This window comes from Erpetoichthys calabaricus, chromosome 2 (assembly GCF_900747795.2).
Source record: "Erpetoichthys calabaricus chromosome 2, fErpCal1.3, whole genome shotgun sequence".
Classification (NCBI taxonomy): Eukaryota; Metazoa; Chordata; class Cladistia; order Polypteriformes; family Polypteridae; genus Erpetoichthys; species Erpetoichthys calabaricus.
Genome location: NC_041395.2, coordinates 57693080 through 57710096, shown reverse-complemented (window position 1 = coordinate 57710096; position 17017 = coordinate 57693080). Strand labels below are relative to the sequence as shown.

General features: G+C 40.6%; 1 protein-coding gene across 1 annotated transcript; it reads right to left on the bottom strand.

Moving 5' to 3' along the window:
• Window positions 1–453: 453 nt before the first annotated feature.
• LOC114645272 (protein ZBED8-like) lies at window positions 454–16188 on the bottom strand. The gene is made up of 2 exons (XM_028793143.1): window positions 14373–16188; window positions 454–767 (listed from the first exon to the last, which is right to left on the bottom strand). The coding sequence occupies exons 1-2, from the start codon at window positions 16186–16188 to the stop codon at window positions 454–456; spliced, it is 2130 nt and encodes a 709-aa protein (XP_028648976.1).
• Between the last annotated feature and the right edge of the window lie 829 nt (window positions 16189–17017).

Below are 17017 nucleotides of genomic sequence, written 5' to 3'. Positions count from 1 at the left end.
TATGAACACTTCTGTTTTCTCAGAAAAGTGGACACCTTGGAATAGAGTTCAAACTGAGAATTCCTCTGTGGTTCACTACAGAAACTCCTATTGGAGGATATCAATAGTTTTTTAGAATACATCCATTACTTCAGAGTATTACACATACACCAATTTGGACACTACCTAGCAAGTCACAGAAAAAGCTTTGTTGGCTATTTTTTTTTTTTGTTTTCTTTATTTCGCCTTATACAATTTCTTGTATTAGGAATTTGTTAGTTTTCACATACCCCTTGGGGTCAGAGCACAGGGTCAGCCATTGTACAGCGCCCCTGGAGCAATTACAGGTTAAGGGCCTTGCTCAAGGGCTCAGCAGAGTAGGATCTCTTTTTTTTTTGGCAGTGACAGGGATTCGAACCAGCAACCTTCGGGATACCAGCGCAGATCCTTAGCCTCAGAGCCACCACTCCGCCCTTAAAATTCTTTTTCCTTCTGCATTTTTCTCTGGAGGTTTAGGAGGTCCGTTTCTTTTTCCTTTCGGAGCTTGTCCAGTGCACATTCCTTCTCCTTATGGAGTTCCATTTTGAGGTTTTGGAGCTCCATTTTTTTTTCCAGTTCGCGGATCCTTTGGAAGTTTTCGATCTCAATATCGTTCAGTTTGCGGATCCTTTGGAGGTATTCGATCTCAATATCTTTCATCTCTTTATCTGCCTCCTGCTTCTTCTGTTTATCTTCCATTAATGCAGTGGCTCCAACATGGGCATTGATGCATGTCCGCTCATGCAAATCTATAGTTTCAAGTGAACAAACCAAACCAATTTTTATGATAGAATAAAAGTATCTAACTAATACTCCCCATGTGACAACTGATCCTTAACAAAGCTTATGACAATCCTTCATTCCATTTTCAACTTTTTAAGGTTTTTGCTCAAGTCGAAAAGAGTATAAAACTACGGTGGTAGACTTAAGTTTTACATTAATACCTTGGTGTGGCTGTATCTGTATATTCGTCTTGGAGTTTCACTGCTGCCATGTTTTTCTTGGTCCTGACTTTTAGACATTAATACAACAGTGTGTGTTTTGGTATATGCAGGTTAATGTTTACTGGATAACATCAATATTTTAGAGTTATACTATTTGACCTCATTTAAACAATAGAGTATTTAAAATTCCAAGTTTATTTTAACTATTTTCCCTATGGATGTGAGGTGTCACCTTACGATTGTCCAAGCATCCCAAAAGGAGCAGCTCCAAAATCTGGGTACCTGCACTGGCAGTCAGCAGTGGTACACTCTGAACAAGTACCAGCAACTGTAAGGTATTCTGAAAAGGCACCGGTCATTTGGCACCCACTGAACCAGACAAGAGGAGCTGGCAACATACAGTAAAATTATGGGAAAAAGCAGTTTACATAAAAAAAGGAAGTATTAAATATTTACCAGCCATATAAGCAGCTCTCCAGAAGAAGCAAGCACCACCACTTTCTAATGGCTGGCATGTCATCCTAAGATAAAAAGGATATATACAGTACCCTCCACTAATATTGGCACCCCTTGTAAAAATTATTAATAAGGATTAGAACAAATCACACTTTGCTGAAGAACTGTCATCTTGCACTGAAAAAATGAGAAACATCTGACTTAATTGAAACAACTTCAAAAACAAAGCCCTCATCAAGATGTCTATATATATATATATATTATATACAGTGTATATATAGGGCACATTAAATGAATGCCACAGTTAAAAGTATGCCACACATGAAGAAAAAAAAAGTTTATATATTAATCAGCATCTTTAAAAGACAGCATTAAAATCAAAGGGTTCCTCATGGTCAGATAAAGCGCATACTGACAGAGGACAAGAGAAAAGGTACTAAAATCCTATACAATCTATACACAAATGTAAGGTTACATAAAGCCTATAATTAATATTCAAATACCATCAACATGTATATTCCACAGTCTACTGAACCAGTAGGGATGTCTTAGGGAAAGAAGGAAAGAAAAAAAAAAAAACAAGTGAAAGTCAGGTACTACAAGTGAATTACAAATTTAATAGATGGTTGTTTGCAATTTACCTTATTTTTCTTTAATATCCAATTTCCAGAAGATATTCTTGTAGCAAGTTGGCTGAAAATAATAATATAAATGTCACTTATAATTAAATTGAAAAGGCTCTGTGTATATCGCGACACTCGGTCTGAGTCACATACAATTTAGTGGTGCATTGGCCATTGCATGAAAGTAAAGCTTTAACAGTTTAGAAATGTCATGCATCATCTGCACAAAACTACCATGAAATTTTGTTAAAATTGAAAAAAACATGGCAGATTACTTGGTATTACAATTTAGACACATTGCTCAAAGAGCTCCAACATAAGGAACTAAACTGAAAAGAAAAAAAGGTAATATCATGCACCACTGTAGTCAATCAGAACTTTGTCAAAAGCCTGGTTCACCACAGAATAAATGATCAAGTGTTTCCAAGATGCTTGTAAAAGTTTTTTGTCTTCCAGACACAGTCAAGGAGTTCTCATGAAAGTTGCCTTGTGGAATTTGAAGAGTTGCCGGTACCACTGAACCCGGCGCACTTCAAGCACTAAATATACAGTACATCAAATACTACAGCGAAAATTACTATTAATACAAACGTAAAGGTTCACAGTACAAACCTATCCATGCAACACGAAGTTATTAAAAAATACAAAGAAAACTGTGCTTCGAAATGAAAACGTTTGAAATGTGCATTTGCACACTTATTTCCATTGTCAAAAATAGCAAGCAATTAGTTTCGTCGCTTCTTCTTGTTTCTAATGGAATTTCGTTGTTGCAGCTTCTTTTTGTTTTGTTTAATGGAGTTTTGACGTTTGGTACAATGGCAGGTTATTTAAGAGGGAACTCTATAAGGCGGAACCTCAAAGAGGAAGGGATCACGAACTGTGAAATGATTGGTTGAAGTTACACTTGAAAGACAACTTCAAACGTTGATAATTGGACAGGTGTTTTTGATTGTCATACAGTAACAACAATCTCATTCGTTGAAGTTTTGAATTAGCACAATATGATTTGCTGTAGTCGAATTTGATTGAGTTATCCAGCCTCTAGATCCACCCATAATGTGTCCGGTCTGCAGCAATACCCTTCTCGATTAATCAACCGACAGAGTCAGCAGGTAGATACTTTATTAATCCCCAAGGGGACATTCACATACTCCAGCAGCAGCATACTGATATAAAGCAGTATTAATTAAAGAGTAATAAAAACCCAGTGCAAGTTAAAAAAAAAAAAAAGCAAGGTGGAGAGTGCGAGGCAGGTATAATATAACGGGTATAACAATCAATAATCTTGTATAGTGTTAATGTTTAACCAGCCCCCCCCCCCCCCAGTGGAATTCAAGAGTCACATAGTGTGGGGGAGGAACAATCTCCTCAGTCTGTCAGTGAAGCAGGACAGTGACAGCAGTCTGTCGCTGAAGCTGCTCCTCTGTCTGGAGATGATGCTGTTCTGTGGATGCAGTGGATTCTCCATGATTGACAGGAGCCTACTCAGTGCCCGTTGCTCCACCACGGATGTCAAACTGTCCAGCTCTGTACCTACAATAGAGCCTGCCTTCCTCACCAGTTTGTCCAGGCGTGAGGTGCCCCTCTTCTTTATGCTGCCTTCCCAGCACACCACCGCGTAGAAGAGGGCGCTTGCCATAACTGTCTGATAGAACATCTGCAGCATCTTATTGTAGATGTTGAAGGACACCAGCCTTCTAAGGAAGTATAGTTGGCTCTGTCCTTTCTTGCACAGAGCATCAGTATTGGCAGTCCAGTCCAATTTATCATCCAGCTGCACTCCCAGGTATTTATAGGTCTGTACCCTCTTCACACAGTCACCTCTGATAATCACAGGGTGCGGGAGGGGCCTGGTCCTCCTAAAATCCACCACCAGCTCTTTGGTTTTGCTGGTGTTCAGTTGTAGGTGGTTTGAGTCTCACCATTTAACAAAGTCCTTGATTAGGTTCCTATACTCCTCCTCCTGCCCACTCCTGATGCAGCCCACGATAGCGGTGTCATCAGCGAATTTTTGCACATGGCAGGACTCGGAGTTGTATTGGAAGTCTGATGTATATAGGTTGAACAGGACCGGAGAAAGCACAGTCCCCTGCGGCGCTCCTGTGCTGCTGACCACAATGTCAGACCTGCAGTTCCCAAGACGCACATACTGAGGCCTTTCTGTACAATCCATGCCACCAGGTATGAATCTACTCCCATCTCTGTCAGTTTGTCCCTAAGGAGCCGAGGTTGGATGGTGCTGAAGGTGCTAGAGAAGTTCAGAAACACAATTCTTACAGCACCAGTGCCTCTGTCCAAGTGGAAGAGGGATTGGTGTAGCATATAGATGATCACATACCAGGAGAAGGTGGGAGAGGAGGATGCCAACTGCAGAGGGTCAAGGTCAAGGGCGTGGCGGACTTGTCGCCTCAGGTGGTGAAGCAGCAGCCGCTCCATGGTCTTCATCACATATGACGTCAGAGCGTCAGGCTGGAAGTCATTCAGCTCACCAGGACGTGATACCTTTGGGACTGTGGTGATGCAAGATGTTTTCCAAAGCCTCGGAACTCTCTCCTTTTTCAGGCTCAGGAATGAATAATGAAATGAATAATGTATTCATTTGCATATTATTTCACACATTGTAAGGGCATTCAAAGTTTGGTGCAAAATTCAAGAAATGGTTGGCTGAAAGAAGCACAAATCTTGGTTATTACAAGCTTTATTTTCCTTGTTGCCAAAAATGTAATGTTACTAACACTTTGATTTTGACTGGCAGTGCATGGCTTCTTTGAGTAGGTGAAGTGTTCACATGACTTAAGATTTGTTACGAGTAGCATTCCATCTCAGACAAATCTACAGTATATCTTTTTACAAGTTCATTGTTGTCCAGTATTTCCAAAACATTGTGCCTTTCCCAAAATGTGCATGCTGATCTTTTTCTGAATGATACCTTCAGGCTGTCCCTAGTAAGTTAGGACAGCTCACATCTCTTCTAATTCCTGATGAAGTTAGAAGTACTGTAATTTCCTTAATTAGAAACATGCTGCTGCTACTCCTACTCCTAAAACTGGGACCAAATATGCATCACTCGAGATTTTTGAGCCAGTTAGGAACATTTTCCTCCTCTGAGAGCCTTGATAAATATGGGTACCAATCTGGTTTTAGACTTGTGCTTTTTTGAATGTGTTAATTTTGAAATCAGCGCCTGAAATGTTTTCAATTTTTAAACATAACCTGTGATGCAAGTGTTTCAGTTACCTAGAGATATGATTTAAAATAGGAATGCGTGCTGTGCCGGGATTTCCAGGCTGTTGCTTGCCAAGATGACTGGGGTTATGCAATGCATGACATATTTAATGCAACGGCATATAGGTCAGCATCATATAGACCTTTACTGTGTTGTGTTTGTGATTAATTCAAAACTTAAAACTCTAGCATTATCATTTTTGAAGATCTCTCTGGCTACGGATTGTTTTCTGTTCTTCAACTTTGATGTATGTCTTGCATTTTGGCTTCGCTTACATGAAATATTCTGGTTTTTGACCCTCTCATGATGTCTCTTGAGCTACGATTCTGTCCCGCATTCTGACTGTTTGTTTGTTTGAATTTCAATCTACTTTTGACCTTGGTTCATTATGACTATTATGTTCCATCTCCTAATTCCATCCCACTTGAATCTGCTGCCACCCTTTGCAGTCATTAAATTTACACATTCTATAGCTCTGTGATATACAGTGAGATTTTTCTGCCTTCAAGAGTGGCCTACTGAATCAACAAGCTGAAATGGAAGCAGGCTCAGTTATGGGGTGCACTCTCGAGGTAGTAGCGGAGGAAAGAATAGAGACAAAACCAAAGGCCATTATGGGTAATGCTGCAATCCTCCCTCTGACCCACTAACTTTAAGTACTTTTAGCCAACAAATCCCTAAACAGAAGTGTGTCGAGATACGTCACTGGGGTTTCTTATATACTTATGGCAATACAGTAATCCCTCGCTATATCGCGCTTCGCCTTTCGCGGCTTCACTCCATCGCGGATTTTATATGTAAGCATATTTAAATATATATCGCGGATTTTTCGCTGCTTCGCGGGTTTCTGAGGACAATGGGTCTTTTAATTTCTGGTACATGCTTCCTCAGTTGGTTTGCCCAGTTGATTTCATACAAGGGACGCTATTGGCAGATGGCTGAGAAGCTACCCAACTTACCTTTCTCTCTCTCTTGCGCTGACTATCTGTGATCCTGACGTAGGGGGTGTGAGCAGGGGGGCTGTTCGCACACCTAGACGATACGGACGCTCGTCTAAAAATGCTGAAAGATTATCTTCACGTTGCTACCTTCTGTGTGCAGCTTTTAAGTATGCTGCACGGTGCTTCGCATACTTAAAAGCTCAAAGGGCACGTATTGATTTTTTTATCTGTCTCTCTCTATCTCTCTCTTAACTCTCTCTCTCTCTCTCTCTCTCTCTCTGCTCCTGACGGAGGGGGTGTGAGCTGCCGCCTTCAACAGCTTTGTGCCGTGGTGCTTCGCATACTTACAAGCCAAACAGCACTATTGATTTGTTTGCTCCTTTGAAGAGGACGATATGTTTGCATTCTTTTAATTGTGAGACTGAACTGTCATCTCTGTCTTGTCATGAAGCACAGTTTAAACTTTTGAAAAAGAGACAAATGTTTGTTTGCAGTGTTTTGAATAACATTCCTGTCTCTCTACAACCTCCTGTGTTTCTGTGCAAATCTGTGACCCAAGCATGACAATATAAAAATAACCATATAAACATATGGTTTCTACTTCGCGGATTTTCTTATTTCGCGGGTGGCTCTGGAACGCAACCCCTGCGATGGAGGAGGGATTACTGTACTCCTTTATAATGCCTCAGTGTGACTGCTCTCTTATCATTAGCCAGATCAGAAGATTTTTTCTTTTCTTTTTCCAAAATTTTTAAAGGGAGCCCGAGATTCTTCAATGTATTTTCACATTAAGTCTGCACTTGCTAGTCATCTTATAAATACCTTATACCTAATACTCATTTCTCCACTAGGATGCCATCTTTGAAAATATTTGAGATTTCTAAATGGGCTCTAATTATCAGTGTACTCAGTCTCAGTATGTGCATAGACATTATCTGACCTATCCCAAGCTACAGTTAATGGGATTTTGATCAGATTTCCTCTGAGCTTGTATTGGTACATCTGTGTTCTTGACTTATACATACGTACTGGTTTTTGTTTTTGGCTCTCTGGTCTTTAAATTCTCATGTTGTTTGATGTTGTCTGTTATAATTTCCTCTTCTCTAAAATTCATATTCTCTAGCATTGCCGCCGCTTTTCAGAAATACAAGTTCATATGTTTGGTCACATTAGCTGCTAAACGTCTTCTTCTTGATGAAAGACTTCTGAATTAAGCAATCACAGGAACCTTCTGTCTTCTACAATTTGATTCACTTGGAGTTACAGCATCTGTATTGTGGATTAATGATGTTTCCTAAGAGTCCCTCAAACAACTGGGATTTATGCCGCTTCTCTGGTTAAGTCCTTTATTACACAATATTGTGATGTGATAGCTCTCCTCTTTGGCTGAGGCAGTGTGCTGAGCTGGGATCGTCATTGTTTCTGGTGGTATGATGTAGGGTTATGTGTTGTTTATTCATCGATCATATTAATAAGAAATAAAATACAAAAAAAAAATGATTCTCAAAATTTAGTACTGCATTTAAAGATCAGAGGTTCCATGTAATCTTTCACAAAACATTTATGGTAAATAAAATAATTATTAAAAATAAAAAAAGCTGTGTAAAAAATATGAATAACACAGCTATAATTTATAAATATAGTTTTTAACCCTAACCTTAAATAGATTCTCATAGGAAAATAAAAAAACACCCATCCATCCATCAATCTTCCAAACCCACATTATCCTAAGCAGGGCTGTAAGAAAGCTGGAGCCTATCCCAGCAAGCATAACGTTCAAGGCAGGAACAGCGCCTGGACAGAGCGCCAGTCCGTCGCAGGGTGAACACAAATACAGTACACACACACACACACACACACTAGGGCCAATTTAGCAACACCAGTTCATGTAATATCCATGTCTGCGGACTGCAGGAGAAAATGGAGTACTCTGAGGAAACCCATGCAGTGAATATGCAAACTCCCATATGTGAACCCCAGATACCATGTTGTGAAGCAGCAATGCCACTGTGCCGTCCCATGGGAAAAACAATTATTAAATTAAAATTGTTTTACCTCCCAAAGACAAGCATGTTAGGCTGATTATTAGCATATGATGGGATGTGTGTGTGTGTTACAGTTGTCTAGAGCCCAGGCCAAGGGGGGCACACTCTGTTCATCTGTCTCCATTTTCTAGATGCAGGGGATGATAAATCTGGAGCCATTGGTGACCTTGGGGTCAGTAAGGTTCACCCCCATCTCCAGAACCTAGGGCATACAATCTGGTGATATTACCAGCAGGCTTGAAATGGTAGTTTTCATCCCTAATATATCATTTTTGAAATAAATAATTTCTTTAATGGAGAAAGGTAGTAAAGAGTGCATAACAGCAATCATATCTGCTAAAAGCACCTAATCATAATGATCATTACCACTGACTCCGAAATAATATTGATATTTGATTTGAGAGAGCAAACAGTAATAGTGGGTAGATCAAAGAATCAAAGTCCTCAAATTATAAAGAACATTTTATAATGCATGTAAGATTAATCACAAGCGCCTTCTCTGCTTAGATAACCTTGGAGTATACAAATAATCATAATTATAGGGATGACAAAATGATAGTTTGGCAGCCAGGTCATTAGCATTGCTGCTTCACAGATTCAGCATCCTGGTTTTGAATCCTGTAGTAAATCAATATCTGTGTGGAGTTTGTGTATTCTCCTGTGTCACTGTGGGTTTTGAAACATATACTTTTTTTTTCCCCCACATCTCCATAGGCATGCAGGTGGGGTTATTTAGGGACTCCAAATAGGCCGTGTGTGTGCTTAAATGGGCCCACAATGAACTGGTAGCTTGGCTATTGTTGGCTCCTCTCTTGAGTCCAGTAGTGTGCTGCTAGGCTCTGCCCCATGTGCTGCTGAACTGAATTAAGTGGGTTCTAAAAGTATTTATTACATTTTATAATGATACCTTTTTAATTATTTACACATTTCCTGACACTCGACGTATTATAAGATAAACCTCTAAAACGTATAAGCACAACAGATAACCTGGAAAATAAAAAAAAATAGCAAAAAATAACTGAGTAGAGAAAAAAGGAATCTAGGGAAGGGAGAATTAAGTGTGAAGTAGTAAGTTTCCAGTTTTTTGTTTTTTTTTTTAAGAAATTTGAATTTAGAGACCAGGGCCCATATTTATCAAAAGTGTGTCAGAGTAGAAATGTTTCTAACTGGCTCAAAAACCTCAAGTGTGACATGAATTTGGCCCTACACTGGGCAGTAAATTTTATCAATTTTCCTAATTTAGGAAAATACTGCTTACTTCACCAGGATTTAGGAGGGCCCATTAGAAGATAGCATTCTGGCAGAAATCGGCACGCACACCTCAGGAAGGGTGGAATGTCTTGGAAACTCTGTCCAGCATGAACTCGTAGAAAGGTATAGATTTGATAGAGATGGAATAATATTTGCAACAAATCTTGTATGCCCTGGTTGCTCCATTTACATATGAGTTAAAATTAAAAGAAGCACTGTGAGTTGAAATGAAAGTGTTGGTAATGTTACATTTTTTGGCCACAACAAAAAAGGCAGCTTTGTAACCGCAGTGATTTGGGTATGTCACATCCAACCCTTTCTCAAATTTTGCACCAAAGTTTGAATGTCCTTTACAATGCATGAGATAATATGTAGATTTCCCTACAACTCCATGTAATGCAATGTTAAAACAAACTGTAATCAGCACACACATTAAAATCATTGCCACACATTTGAATTGCAAGCATAATTGCATTATCAATACACAGATGGACATCGATGCAAACTGTATAGGCAGGGCTGGATGGGTGACTGATAAAAGAAATGTTACATAGGTAAGCTGAGCTCTACATTTCATGCACCCTTGGGAAATTTGAGTTAAGCTTTAACAGTCTGGGAAGAAGTCAGACACGAAGACTCACAGGGCAATGAATAAATAGAGCCTAGCCGGAAGATAAAGGAGGGTGGACATGTAGAGAGACACAGCATGCCACAGTGGAAAATGATCAGGACCACTGAAGAATGAATGTGACTTCAGAAATGGCACAGGAACAGCCGTGGCTCGTTTCAGTATAACTGTTACTTTACACGCCATCTCCTGTAGCAAAAACAATGGGATGGTGACTCTTCTGAAGGTACAACTACGAGTCATTCATTGTTTGGGGGGAAAAAAAAAAAAAACATGCTCAATGTCTTGCTTGGTGTCTGTCTCAGACTTTCTATCTTAGTGCTCATTACAGTATTATTTTTGATGTTGTTGCGAAGTAACAAAATACATGCTGCTTAGCACAATATCCTACCTTTATTATGTTTTCCTCCTTCCTTTTCTGTTACTACTTTATTATAATTATGTTTGTGTTGGAACCTTAGCATTAATATCAGAAAACTACAATGCGTCATGATTTTCAAGGAAACTACAAAACACCACTGTGAGTGCCATTTTGCAACTTGGGGTGCAGTAAAATCGTGTCATTCACTCTCAAACTTCAACTCCTACTCCTCATTTGGAGTTGGTATAGGACACTTCATAACTACTACTCAAGTCTTACTCTGGGGTAAGGCAAATCCTTATTTTCATCAGACTTTCAGGGCAGTTCTAAGACAGTTGATAAATATAAGCAACGGATATGAGGAGAGAAATTAATTTAGCAACTGAATTTAGTTACACTGGTGGGCTGGCACCCTGCCCGGGGTTTGTTTCCTGCCTTGCGCCCTGTGTTGGCTGGGATTGGCTCCAGCAGAACCCCGTGACCCTGTAGTTAGGATATAGCGGGTTGGATAATGGATGGATGGATTTAGTTACACTGAAAGCAACAACCCCCACATCCATTAATGAAAGGAGGCAAGAATCTAAAGGAGAAAAGGGAGAAGAATAGGATCAAAGGGAATTTGGTTTATGTTCATATGATGTCAGCCATGCTAGTCTAAAGAAAAGTGTACAGTGTGTAGTTATTAAATTTAATCTTTAAGTCATTTAAACAATATTTTTGGATAACAACTTTCACAGAATGTATTTTAACAGACATCTTTACAAAGCAAACAAAGAAATTATAAAGCAACAAAATGATGTCCTAAAATTAGATTAATAATCTGAAATTTATTGTTGCGCATTTATTGCCAAATGCTTTTTTTGTTGTGCTGTATTGCTGCTGCATGCTTGATGGTTGTGCATGTTGACTAGCTGTGAATACATTAAGACAATAAACTGAATTAATTTAATTCACGTATAGCTCTGGGTATCTTTAGCTACAAGAAGAAATAAGTCAAAACACCTCTAAAATTACAAAACCTTACTAGCGAACCCGCGGCGTAGCATATGCCGCATAATTATTTATTGATGGCTGAACACTTCCGGAAAGACACAGTTGTCTAAAAGGGGTGGGTTTGAGGATACAACAGTAAGTGAATGAAAAGATGGAACTCTGGAGAGAGCAACATACAATTGTCCGTGACTGAAAACTGGTTTTGGCAGATAAAGGCATATCTTTTTGAAAGTTTGGCCCTGTGCCTTATTAATTGTCATCGCAAAGGCCAATCTAACAGGAAATTGTCTTTGTGTAAAAGTAAAAGGCAAATTTGCATCTGACGGGGTCAAGGATATCCGGGGAATGAAGACAGTTTGTGAGGTAGCAGCTGTGATAATTTTACACTCCAGTACATTGCAGTGAATTCTGGTAACAGACAGTCTAGTGCCATTACAAAGACCTTTTGCAGGCAGGAGGTTTCTGAGAAGCATGATGACAGATCCAATTTTAATTTTGTTTATGCGGAGGCATGCTAGTGGGAGTAAGACTATTAAGAAATTTTTCGGGGAATGAAAGTTGATCCACAGGATCGTCTGTGACGATGGAGTCCACGCTCGTGAAAGTCACCTTGTCGGTAGGGATAAGTTTCAACACTTGTTCATTAAGGTGTAGCAAGTCTTCGTTGGTGACGCTTAATATAGCTTGCGTGCTGAGTTATTCCAGAGTGACAGTTGAGAAGTCGATGTCACCATACAGTTGTTGAACGGGATCAGAAATTAAAGGAAAACAATGTGAAGGCAATGTCACAGGTGTTCCGTTTTTCCCGTCTCCAACATCAAGGAGCCATTGTGCAAAATGTTGTTCTTCAGGAAGAGCTCTCATATTTGTTGTCAGTGTAAGAACATGCATGTGACGCCACAAAGGTTGCTTGTTAATGCAACTGGTGACAGTAAGCGCGCAGGAGCCACGCATAATGACGGGGAGTATTTGTCGGAAATCTCCACCCAATAGTATTGTTTTGCCTCCAAATGGCTGCGTGTCACCCATGAGGTCACATAATAACCTGTCAACTGTCTTGGCGCCTCATCCCATATAATAACTTTGGATTGTAGAAGATGTTGAGCATGTGGCGAGGTAGGTTTGATGTTGCATGTGGAAGTAGTATTCAGCTTCAACAGTATTTTAAAAACAGAATGGGCAGTTCATCCACCCAGTAATAATGTTGCAGCTATTCCTGTAGATGCTACGGTTGTAGGAATGTCTCCCCTAGCTCTAATGGTATGAATCAGGGTTTTGTACACACAGGTTTTCCCTGTTCCTGCAGGACCATCTAAGAAGAAGCATCGGGGATGGGAATTGCTATATGCAGCGTGTAAAACAGTATCAACAGCGTGCTTCTGTTCTGTGTTGAGCTTGTCGTAGTGTTCTATAGCGTGTGAGTGTTCAGCCTGAGCGTCGAAGGTGGGAGATGAATGACACAGTGGAGGAATGTCAGTGGGGGGTAGGTGTAATTTGTGCAGGTTGAGGCCATGTGGTTGCAGCATGTCATTAATGTCAGCGAGAGCATACATGTAAGCAGTGGTTGTGGAATATTTTGTGAGAAAGTCATCAGAAAGGGAGAGTTTGTGTGTGTCCCAAAGGTGTGGAATGTTGTGTGGTTTGCCGAAGACACAGATGACAACGAACATTTCTCGCAAGAATCGTGGCATTCGTATCTGGGATGCCTCTGAAAGAGTATCATGCCATATCTTGTCGTCTTTAAGAGGACCTAATTGTTGGCAAGCTTCTTTGAAAGTGTCACATTCGACGCCGTTGACTGTTCGTAGATGGTGGAAACTTGTGACGCCCACAGAACAGATAAGGAGAAGTCTGAGGTAATAACGTTCGGTGTCGTTAATGGCAACAGGCATTCTACCGATCACTTTTGTGCCTCCTCTGATTCTCTTTTTCCATTTTCCAGAGGATTTTTGAAATATGTAATGTTGGGGAATATCAGTGTAATGTAACTCCACAACTTCAGGATCTGTTTTGTTGAGTTCAAACCATGCTAACAGCACAGTGTTTTTGTTGGCTTGTCTTTGTAGCGCTTGTTCCTTATTACCCTCATGAAAGATGATTTGTTGTTCCGGCAAATGAACTGGTAATCGTGTAATCGCGTAATCGCGTAAGATTTTTCTGAAAGACTGTACTCGTTCAAACACCACCTAGCCTCAGGAGCACTAACATACCTACCATCAAGGAAAGTCTGTATTTCATCACGTTGGAAAATACCATCAGCTGGCACCCTGTGAAGTGCAATGGATGCAGCGCCATGTCCTTTGTAGACATACTTATAAAGATACTTGATACATTGAATGGACGCGCAAACTTCAACGTTAATATGAGCATTGAATTTCTGAGAAAACCAGGGATTGTAAGGAACTATCCAACGGTTGTCGATATCGTATTTGCCAACAATGGCAGTTCTCCCATGTCTTCCGCGGTATATGGGGTATCCTTGTGTGTTTTCTTGAATCTCCGCGTTGAAGTCTTTAGGGAAATTTTTGGTACACGGTGCCATCTTTCATGCAAGGTGATTTGGCGTTGAGCGTGCCACACGGACCTTCACCATGCATTTAGTGACAATTTGGAAAAGTCAAGGGTGTATTTCAGGATTTAGAAGCTCAGCGCAGACAGATTCGTCTGTATCAGGGGTCGGGAACCTTTTTGGCTGAGAGAGCCATGAACGCCACATATTTTAAAATGTAATTCCGTGAGAGCCATACAATATGTTTAAAACTAAATACAAGTAAATGTGTGCATTTTATGTAAGACCAACACTTTTAAAGTACAATAAGTCTCTGAATTCTTTTTAATAACGTTGTTGTGCTGTTGCTAACCAATGATGAATAAAGTACTTCTTACCATTATGCGACTTCTGGTGCTGCATGGTTTTGCTGATGGCTTTGTAGTCTGTTTGATATGTGGTGAGGTTAAGCTTCATGCAGGCGTTGAGACTTCCATCCGTTAAACATGATCGCAGGTTGGTCTTAATGTTCTTTAGATGTGAGAGAGACTGCTCACATGCATACGTAGAGCCAAACATTGTCAGTACAGCAATACTCACACGCTGCAGTGTGTGGTATGTGACGGGAAGCGTGTTCCAAGTTTTGACAATCAGCTGGTCCGCGGGTTGAAGTTTTTTCATTTCTCCCCACTTGTGTTTGCTCGCCAACTCTGCTTGCTGTCGTGCAAGTCTTTCCAAATCTTCATTCAGTGACTTGAACTTATTCACCCACATGTCTGAGGCCTTCAGGTCAGCAGCTTGTAGCTCAAAATCTCTGACGGAGACACCGGGGATGTAACTCAGGTCGGCGCTGTCCACTGCACACTCGTGTGGATGGGAGATCAACTTAGAAAGACGAGTGCACTCACGAAATTCTCCAAAGCATGCTTTGAATGACTGCAGGAGATTAGATGTGAAGCCCGCTAGCTGCTGAAGATCAAGATGTTGAGCAGGGTCACTTGCTGTGCATGCATCTTTAAACTCTCCCAGTTTTTCAAAGTGTAGTAAACGACCTGTTTCAATGTCGGCGATGAAGAGTTCTAGCTTGTTTTCAAATGCAAACACTGCTTGTTGAAGGGATAAGACTGTATTTCCAACGTCTTGCATTTTCACATTGAGCTGGTTCAAATGTTCAGTCATGTCCACGAGATAGTAGAACTTCAGGAGCCACTCAGTGTTAGCTAACTCAGGATGTTCGACGTTTCTCATTTCAAGAAAAGTCCGGATTTTGCTCAGACAAGCCGCGAAACAGCTGAGCACCTTCCCTCTTGACAACCAACGCACATTCCTGTGCAGAAGCAGACCAGGATAATTATTCCCAACTTCATCCAGCAATGTTTTAAACTGGCGATCATTTAAAGCTCGGGCAACAATAAAGTTGACCACCCGAATGACCAGCAACATCACCTCACCAAGCTGCTCGCCACACATCTGAGCACAAAGCGCCTCCTGATGTAGGATGCAGTGAAAACTTCGGATGGGTCTCTTTTCATGTTCACGAAGAAGCGCTACGAATCCTCTGTTTTTCCCCACCATGCACGGAGCACCATCAGTACACACCGAAATAAGTTTATCCATCGGTAGATTTTTTTCTTTAGCGAGCTCAGTGAAAGACTTGAATAAATCCTCCCCTCTTGTTGTCCCTTTCATAGGCAAAACAGCAAGACTTTCCTGACGTAGTGTGTCACCGACAGCATACCTTGCAATCACGCTGAACTGGGATAAATGGCTTACGTCTGTTGACTCATCCAAAGCGAGAGAAAAGAATGGTGCTGCATTTATGTCCTTCACTTGTGTTGCCTTAATTTGATTTGCCATCATGATGGTACGATCGTGAACAGTTCTTGCTGACAGAGGCATGTCTTTTATTTGTTTGATTATCTTGTCTTTATCCGAAAAGTCGTCAAAATGTTCATTGGCAGTATCAAGCATGAATGTTTTGGCATACTCTCCATCTGTGAATGGCTTTCCATTTCTCAAAATTGCTAAAGCACCAGGAAAGCTAGCCGAATTCCAGTCACCTTGTTGGGTCCAAACATGGAGTTGCTGCTGACAAGCTTGCACTCTGCACAGTAGCTCTTGACATGCTTTCTTCCAGCTGTCCCCCGCAGGATATTTCGATGCAAATGTAGTATGGCGTGTGTCGAAGTGCCGCTTTATATTTGACCGTTTCATCGATGCAATTTTATCATTGCATATTAGACACACTGCAGAACCTGCTCTCTCCACAAAGGCAAATTCCTCTGTCCATTCCTGCTGAAAAGTACAATACTCCTCATCTTTTTTTCTTTTAGCCATCTTCTTCGATAAAAGGGTTTCTGCAATTAGCTAGCTGACTACTTGATTAAAAGGAGGGAAGTTGACTTCCTGATCTCACAACGACCCGTGTACGTTACGCATTATCCAATAAAAATTTGGTGTTGTCCCGGAGGACAGCTGTGATTGGCTCCAGCCATCCGCAACCATGAACATGAGCGGTAGGAAATGAATGGACTGAAATACATGAGAATGTTTTATATTTTTAACGTTATTATTTTTTTATTAAAGATTTGTCTGCGAGCCAGATGCAGACATCAAAAGAGCCACATCTGGCTCGCAAGCCATAGGTACCCGACCCCTGGTCTATATCATCCTTGGTCCTTATTTTGGATTGTGAGTCAAGTGTAAGTAACATATGGCAATGAGGCAATCCTCATTTTTGGAATTCAATGACGAAAATGTAAGCGAGAACATTGCCGAAAATATTGTTTTCCAGAATATCTGTTAGAAAATGTTGCAGTTTGATATGAAAGATGCAAGCAACGATGTCAGGTCTGTGTTCTGTTTGCTCATGATGGGAAATGGTGTTATAGATTTCCGGCCAAGCAGGATTGCAGGTGAAGGTTAAGAATAAGTCAGGCTTTTCACATTTGCGGACAATTGCCATCGCGTCTTGGTAGTTCTGTTGCCTGTACCTTGGACTGCCTTGAAAGATCGAGGGAAAAATGATCAATTGTCCAAGGCG